This window comes from Plectrocnemia conspersa, unplaced genomic scaffold (genome assembly GCF_051122295.1).
Source record: "Plectrocnemia conspersa isolate PC_06_02 unplaced genomic scaffold, ASM5112229v1 ptg000011l, whole genome shotgun sequence".
In the NCBI taxonomy this organism is placed as follows: Eukaryota; Metazoa; Arthropoda; class Insecta; order Trichoptera; family Polycentropodidae; genus Plectrocnemia; species Plectrocnemia conspersa.
In genome coordinates, this window is record NW_028277175.1 from 11,641,195 (window position 1) to 11,650,114 (window position 8,920).

The 8,920-nt window shown below is 32.3% G+C and overlaps 1 protein-coding gene across 1 annotated transcript; it reads right to left on the reverse strand.

Moving 5' to 3' along the window:
* Nucleotides 1–162: 162 nt before the first annotated feature.
* On the reverse strand, nt 163–8,470 carry LOC148229530 (uncharacterized). Its single transcript, XM_088198793.1, has 6 exons — nt 8,311–8,470; nt 4,793–5,048; nt 4,369–4,559; nt 2,371–2,527; nt 1,391–1,556; nt 163–958 (listed from the first exon to the last, which is right to left on the reverse strand). The coding sequence occupies exons 2-6, from the start codon at nt 4,955–4,957 to the stop codon at nt 300–302; spliced, it is 1,338 nt and encodes a 445-aa protein (XP_088054919.1). The 5' UTR covers nt 4,958–5,048; nt 8,311–8,470; the 3' UTR covers nt 163–299.
* Between the last annotated feature and the right edge of the window lie 450 nt (nt 8,471–8,920).

Below are 8,920 nucleotides of genomic sequence, written 5' to 3' on the forward strand. Positions count from 1 at the left end.
AATTTTCTCGAGAAATTTGCTGATTTTTAAGATCCCAAAAATCAGCAAATTTCTCAAGAAATTTATCAAATCATTTTTTTGTTAAAAATTAAATTTAAATGCATTAATTAATTATGAATAGTGGAATAGCGTTTTAAAAATAATCTTATAATCTAGAACCTTATTTGATATCCTATGTATTATACTATAATATAGTTTATATTTTACGGTTGTGCATGTATGTAATGACGTGCAGCTTATATGATAAAAACTTTGGTTTCATTCAAGTATAACCTTCTCATGGCACTAGTTTATCTTCATCACCTTCCTTTGTTATACTTTTCATTCAAGTACCGTGCCAAAGAAACTGTCGGCGGAAGACACAGCTCATCCTTGGAGCTGTTTTCCTTTATTCCGCTGTCGGAATGCTTTGTGAAACCGGGCTTGCACACGCATTCGCCTTTTCGGTCGTTTGTGATGTCGTGACTAGGAATTAGCCATTGACCGTCTTCGCAAGGACCTTTGGTGTATAGCATATAGCACATATTGTCAACATCCACCATACCAGGCGACTGTTGACAATCAGAGTCCGCCATTTTCTTGGTTCCGCAACTGTCCGGAGAATCGATGGATAAGGCGTTGGAGCAACCGCATACTCCATTGTATGCTATTCCGTCTATTGAAGGGCGCGCTTCAAAATCGAAGATGACGACCTCGTGGGCTTTGCAAGGTCCTTGCGAACCTATTTTAAAGCACTTTTTTTCCTCTGCAAAGTAGAGTCTCGATTTACGACAAGGAAGTGGCACGCAGCGGGAAGGAGATGCGAATAGTTCATTACTGGGACAAGGACCCTTTGTATACAATCTGTAACAGGATCCATCCGACCATGGTTCGTAGTCTGGTTTACATTGACACTTTCCTCTTTTTGAAGTGTTAGATAAAGTGAAGCGATGACCGCTTTTGCAAGGACCTATGGAACCTAAAATAAGATAATATAAATATAATACAAAATCAATGACTCGAGTAAAATTATGACTTGCGGCTAAAGGAAAACTACTGCTAAGTCTATTATGGTAAAAGTGAGAAACCTGGTCGTTAATTTGTAATCATAATTCATTTCCTTGTTTTTTCAACTCTTTTACTACTGTAAAAAAGTGATCTCATAATACTATGAGTTGTTCCTAACTTATTTTATCATAAAAACATATTTTTTAATATACTAGATATTTAATAAATGTATTAGTTTATTGTAAATTAACTTATTGCTCATCTTGAATCACTAAGATGCAAGTGTGAATGTATAATCAATTTTCCTTCACTGATGATTCATATTTGGAATCATGAACTACATATTGTTTAACTTTCCAGCGATTCCACGAACTTCTTACATCATTCAATGCAACCAACTCACCAATCTCGTGGCAGGATTTAGTCGCAGCGTCGTAATGCGGAAGGTCAGGGCTACATCCGCATCGTCCTCCCGGCAGGAAAACCAGACCTCTGGCGCAAGGACCTCTCGCGTAATGCTCATAACACCTACCGTCCTCTTCCCACGCGTGTTCTCCATCGCCGTCACACTAAAATTAACCATTGTCTGCCTTAACCATGATTCAATTGTGTATTCGATCCGTTTGCTACTATCTACTTTCACTGTTTTGTGGAAGCACCGCACGAATGCGTAAAATTCACATTTTAAATAATGCAAACCACTTAACATTGGCGATCAATGTCATGACTAATTCAATATTGGTGGTCAAGTGTTACATAATGACAGCGCGAATATGCCATCGCGATTACGCAAAACCAACAACAACGTGATGCTGTGCGGCTTTCGAGTGACATTAGAGTGAGGTCAAAGAACGAGATATGAGCTTTTGAAATCTGCTGGAATTGAGTAAATATTAACTAACTGCAATCGTTTCAGCTTCATGAGAAATTATTTTCAGACGTGAAATGTCTTAAAATCATATTTGTCTAGTTTGCTCTTCTTGGATAATTAAAGTCACTCGGAAGTATTATGTCATATTTTCAACACTCAAATGAGTTCTCAGAGGCTAAAAATGTATGGTGTATAGAAACAATGAATGCACATTTCAATAGAATGAAAGTAAAATTTTAAAACAATGCTTGTTATATTTTTTTTTTAATATTTAACATATTGTATACAAACTATATAATACTGTCTATCTAAACAAAGCGTCGTAAATATAACTAAAACATCGAATTTTAATTGCATTATGCAGATAAACATAAATCAAACAAGTTTTCTTAATTGCATAATGTAAATGTTAAGATGATTCAACCAACGAAATAGTCGCATTAATGCAATTTTAATGTTGCGACCCCTAACATTTATGAACTTACATAATCAAATATTTGAAATATACTTACTGTGCAATTTGCAATGCCATCAGATCCGAAAATCAACAATTTACCAAGCGGACAAGGACCCCTACTCATTTTCCGGTAACATTTTCCATCAACTGGCCAGAATAATTGAGTTCGATCTGGACATTCAGGTGATTTAACACAACTGCCTATCCTTGGCCTATAATTAAAAAAAAAACACATTAATGTAAGCATTCTGATTTCTCAATGATTTTAATTTATCGAAAAATGAGAGTTCTTGAGAAATTTTGATGAATGAAAAAATGTACGTTTGTAATACAATATAGTACTGCAGATACAGTATTATATATTATATTATTCTTGAAATAACACTTTAAAAAATACTTCAAAAATCAAAAACCCTCGTTCTTTTTTTTTGTTAAAAAAATTTCGGCCGTGGAAAAATTTCTCTCGCTTTTTGTTGATGTTGGTTTACTCGTCCACAAGGTTTCAACTATGTACTGTAAATTGTTTTCTCTTGCCTGTCGATTAAAATATTTCTAATTCTTTCTCCATTAATCCGTAAGATGTTGGTTTTTTTATACTACTCTCTGTAAAGTTGAAAGAAAATTCTTTCTCTAATTATTGCGCCAATGATAAATTTTCGATTCAATGGAGTTGCGAGGGTCCTTAGAATTCGTTGAGGCATTAAATAATCTGCGAATATTTTTTTCTTCTCTATTTTATATATTTCTGTTTTTGAAGAATAAGTAATTCTTTATTTAACTAATGAAAGATTCTGGATTTTGCAACTATTAAATTTATTACATCAATGTCAGGTTTCTTTGACTATAAGATTTATCTTTAATTGGCAGTTGAAATTTCGAGCTTAGTTTAGAATCGATATTTTCCAATTGTTTTAATAAAAAATTAAGGGTCTTCTAGCTTACAATAATAGTTGTGAGACAATTGTCAATAACAGCTGTTGCTACTTCATAGAAACAATATAAAAAACCTTTTTGGAAAATAGGAAAAAGAAAAATAGCACTCAATCGCTTTGGATTTTGCCAATTCCCAAGCGTAATTTATTTTAATCGGAGTCGGTTCATAGATCACCAAAGCAAAAATAAAGCCGCCGGCCGGTTAGAGTGATAAAAAAATGTTCAGAAATGATATTTTTCAATTGTTTTATCAATATTTTTAAAGCCCCTTCGGCTGTCAATTATAGTCGTAAGACAATTGTCAACAATAGTGCTACTTTACAAATACAATATAAAAAAACGAAAAAGAAAAATAGCGCTAAATCGTTTCGCATTCTGCTCAATTTCTTCTTATGGGAGCGGGTTCTTAGATCAGCAAAGTAAAGATAAAGCCGCCGGCCGGTTTGAGTAATAGAAAATCGCAAAAAATGTTAGTCATTTAAATAATTTCGATTTTCCAAGAAAGTATATATATTTTCAAACATATGGCACGAACACTTTCGGAAAGGTTTCTTATCTGAGTATTTTTATTACTTAAACAAAAATAAAACATTTGTAAACCATTTTTTGTCATACATATTAGGCATGAACCTGCTTTTACTTTTTTGTTGGTTTGAACTTTATTTAAGCTATTTTTAAGATGTTTGTTCTTAGAGTGACACAAAATTAATTTACCCTTGCAGAAGAAGATAAATAAAAGAGGAAAGATATCATATTTTAGTTAAATGTGACATGCTCATGCTACAGTGCACATTATAGTATTTGTATTTCCTATTACATATATTAAAAAGGTGAAGGAAGTTGAATAATTGCAGTATCAGATAAAGAAGAAACGTTGCATAATTTTTCAATTCCAATTTCCGATTCTGAAAATAATTTAGGAAATTATATATTATGGGATGTTTACTACTTTATATGGTATTTTAAATATCTTAAATTTATGAATAAATAAATGTCAAAACGCCTAAATAAATATATTGCTTACCCTGTAGGTTAATAAGAGTTGATTATTATTTTTTAGCGAATGGAAAAATAAAATCAGGTCTGAATTATAGTTATTCTAAAGTAATAGCAAACTTACATGCTGGAGATTTTGGAAGCATTTGGCGAAAAATATTCTCCGTACAAGCAAGGTCCTCTGGTAAAGATCGAATAGCAGGTTTTCGCATTTTCTGGTCGTATAGTTCCAGGAGGACATCTACATTCTGCCGGAATTCCACTTCCCGCTTTACCTGGAGTCAATTCCATTGTAGGAGCACACGGGTGTCCCATCTGAAAAGATGTGTAATAATTATTACAAGATCTGATTGCCATGCGTTTTGCAATAACTATAACAACTAGAACGTCGCAGAGTTGTGAGAAAAAAATCGTGAAATTTTGCAAATGCAATTACAAATTAATACGAAACGCATGCAACTCGTGTGGAAATCGTCGGATTTTCTTCACTCAATGTCGAATTGCGCAGTTGTTCTTTTTTTATTATATATTATTGCAAAAATATTTACCTTGAATATTTTATAGCACTGTCCATCTGGGGGCCAAAAGAGCATTTGCCAACCCCTCGGTTTGAGGGCGCAGGGATTGATTTTTGGATCGGCCCATGGGGGTGGCACAACTGCCGCGAAACACAATTCGGACACTAAAATAAACACTAGCACCACAAAAATCATTTTTTATTGATTTTTTAATATTTTTTCACAGGAGCGTTAAGGAGTCACAGTTTTTTCTTTACTTTATTCATTTCTTTAATCAGGAACATCTCTGTAATTTAAATTAATTTATTTATTATATTCGATACAGGTTGTTACGTGACAACCAAACCGGCTATTTTTTCAAATGTCAACATGACGTTTCAAATCGTATTGATTTTATGAAGATAAATTGTAATGAATCACATTTTAATTTTATATTTCATTTACGTGTTTTTGTATTGATTTGTGTTTATAGCTTTAATTCATTGCATCCATTACACAATTAGATGAGTTTGATAACGCATAAATAATATCGAGCACTGATGTGATTTTTTTCTGGGATCATATTGACATGAACCTTTTTCGAAAATAGCCTCTTGGCCTTTTGTTTCAAAATGTCGGCTATTAACAAAATAAAAAATACGTTACTCCGTTAAAAAATCGTATAAAAGGAGGTAAATATTGTTTTTTTGCAATTTTTGGTCATTTATGTGGATTTTTGAGGACACAATAACAACGTAGTCTTATTACTCCATTAAAAAATGTCAAACCTATTTGAGGAATCGCTTTTTAAAAACCCAAACCATTGAGGATATGCAGCCATCTCGACTGTTTGACTTTTGAAAAAGCACTTAACCATTTTCGCTTCAAGTTGTATTTATAAAATATTTAAGGAAAAACATATATTCTCAGCAATAAGCCTGGATAGAAAATAATCAATGATATATGAATGCTTAACATTAAATATACTCTCGTGAACATTAAAAATACTAGTATATCAAACGTATATCTGTATCGTGTGATTTAGAAATAATTGTAGGGGCGTAAACCCAAACTTTCCATCTCTTTCTCAATTATAAATAATTATGAAATATAATAGATAGCTCTCGAACTGACTGTGCTAACGCAAATATAGTATAATATAATTAATTAAATAATTTAGAACTCTGATAAAAAAAATTCTCACTATATTTGCAAAAGATTTTGTATTATCCTTAAACTGAAACTAAATTAAAATTAAATAGTGCTATATTTATAGCTATGAACATATTATGTACATATGTAGACATTATATATAGGGACGTAATTTGGGGTGGGTGGCATTTGCCCCCCCTCCCCTTTGAATTTGGCTCGAAAAATGCGTGTTATTTAATTAAATACTATGAACCTTATTAAATTGAAATATTAAAAAAAAATAGAAAAAGCTGAACTGACGTTTCTGATTCTTAACCAAAAATTCTCGCGTAATTTCTCAAAGAAAATAAAAAAAAAACAGTCTCGAATTTATCCGGAAAATATTATTTAAAATTTATTATTTCAGTGAAATCATATTTATCTGACGTAGTAATATATAAATTTACATAGTTATTATTGTGTATTTACATGTGATGTATAAATGTCACAGTAATTATGTATTTTTAGGTAAAGTTATATTTTTACTAGTTAAGTCCAAATACATTTTCACTAGTAGATAAATATTTCTGTCATCGAAAATTTAATTTAACTGATAAGCGCTAGTGAAATTATATGTTGCTTTAAAATGTCTATGAAACTCAATTTGCTATTCAAACCCAAAAATAATCTTATGAAAATTATAAAACTAATTATATTTTTAAAACTTTCATTATTTCTAATCCATAATACAAACTAAGCTAACTCATCTCTCAGGGGAAAATAAGCAAAAAAGAGATGTCGCATTTTGCATATTGCTCCATAGTGTCTGTATTTCAATATCACACTTAAAAATATGATATGATATGCGAGTACTAGTTAAAGCATATTCAAATCGAATTTTGGTCAATAGGAGGGCGCAAAAACAATTATCACTTCTCGGAAGTCAAAAATTCACGTCAAAAGCAATAAAATCGTGTCGGCGCCGACGCAGTGGGAGCGCTCGTGTAACGAGCGTTCCCACTGTGACGGCACCGACACGATTTTATTGCTTTTGGCGTGAATTTTTGACTTCCGAGAAGTGATAATTGTTTTTTGCGCTCTCATATTGGTCAAAATTCGGTTTAGATATGCTTCATTTGAGTCATAATATTGTTATAAAATCCTAATATTATTTATTTATTTATTAAAATTAAAGGTTATATTTTATATAGTAAATAACTACATTTTAGCTTTAGAAAACTGTATTAGTTTCTCTGAAAGTGCTGAACCGATAAAATATACTGACAAGTTTAAAGCCTATCTGAACATATGATTATTCAGTTATCCATGCTGAATCCATCCATAAATTAAAGCATTGCGATTTTATAGAACAGGCCGACTGTATTTGAGCTTGAAATTAAGGATTTTCAAGTTTAAATCAGAAAGTTTGCGCGTAGGCGTAAGCTGCACTAGTTTTAGAATAATAATAACGAGGAATATTGCTAAATATTGATGTTAACACGAGAAGACTGCGTATGACTCAACCATCCGATTTCCTCCAGTGAGATAAGACAAGTTATGTCTACATACAAGTGATTGAGGTTCAACTATAGATTACATTTTTAATAAGAAAAGTAATGCTTGGTACAGATATATTTATGTAGTTTCGTTGAAAACAATGCCACTGGAATATTGTTAGAATATTGCAAAAATGTAGAAACGGTTTACCAGGAAAAACTCCTTGGATATTGAATCATTGGAGCTTTGTGACTAGATAAAAAAAATACAGACTGGTAAAATCAAAACACTACACGATATATTGAAACTATTCTGCAATTCGAATAATTTTGATTATAGCAAAAGGCAAAGGTAAAAACAGTGTAATTGATATTATTGTCAAAAATATGTTCAAATATCTACTTTATAAAGTTTTATATGGTTTTTTAAACATGCATCATCCTTACCATACGATTTCGTATGTATTTTTATTATGAATTAAAAAAAATATAGGAATACGGAAAGATGCAGAATAATAGTCAAATGGTATTTCTATATTATTTATTTAATTAAAATATTGTATTGAAAGTCTATAAAAAACATATAAAATACCATTAAAAATATTAAATGTTTTTATTTGTAATAAATAATAGGGATTGCTTTTTAATTTTCTTTGCCTAGGGATATCATTGTACATTATTGTACAAGCTATCAAAACTTCATTCGAGCATAATATCTGATATAATTATTATGTATTATCAACATATTGCTAATGCGTTTGTTTAAAATGATTGATTGTGTTAAATCACACTTAATATAGGTCACTAAATGTTGTGTTACAAGCAACATATCAAATGTCAAAACATTTGATTGTCGATTAAAATCGTAAATAGCCCTCAACACGTTCATTAATTTGCAAAAACACAATGATTTATAATTTTAATTCGAAATGTTGTTATCACTTTATTTTTTCAGCGTTCACTTCATAGTGACAACGCTATAGATTCATGGTGTAACGGAACGAAATCGAAAGCGTTCCGCGATTATGTCAACAAGCGATCCACGTGCTTCGCGCTGCCACAGCCAGACCAAACAACTCGGTGCGACTGTTGGACCAAAACTGGACTTGGTCTCTGTGACAGAGTTCGTCCGAGCCGATGCTCACTCACCTGGTACTATGCCTCTTACACAAATTCGGTAGGAGGCCTAATCACAAACGGCAATTTCGTTATGTAATTCACATCTGACCAGCTCGCACGGTACTTTTTCAAGGTGTGCATTTTGCCGTTATGAAACCTGGCGTCACGATCTAGCCAAAGGAGAGGAGAAAAATAACACATCAGTTGTTGCAGTTTGATTCTATGGTGGAAACGTGCTCATGCACTCGGGAACTTACGAAACTTGATAGGTTTCAACACCGGTTAGACGGGACAGCGCCGAACATGTGACGGGATGATAACAGCAATGATGGATTCGAGCGATGAAAAAGCTTTAATGATAAACTAAACACACGGCGCCTTTAAAAGTAGCCCAGTGACGCATTTTCTTAGCAATAAGCATAAATAAATTTTG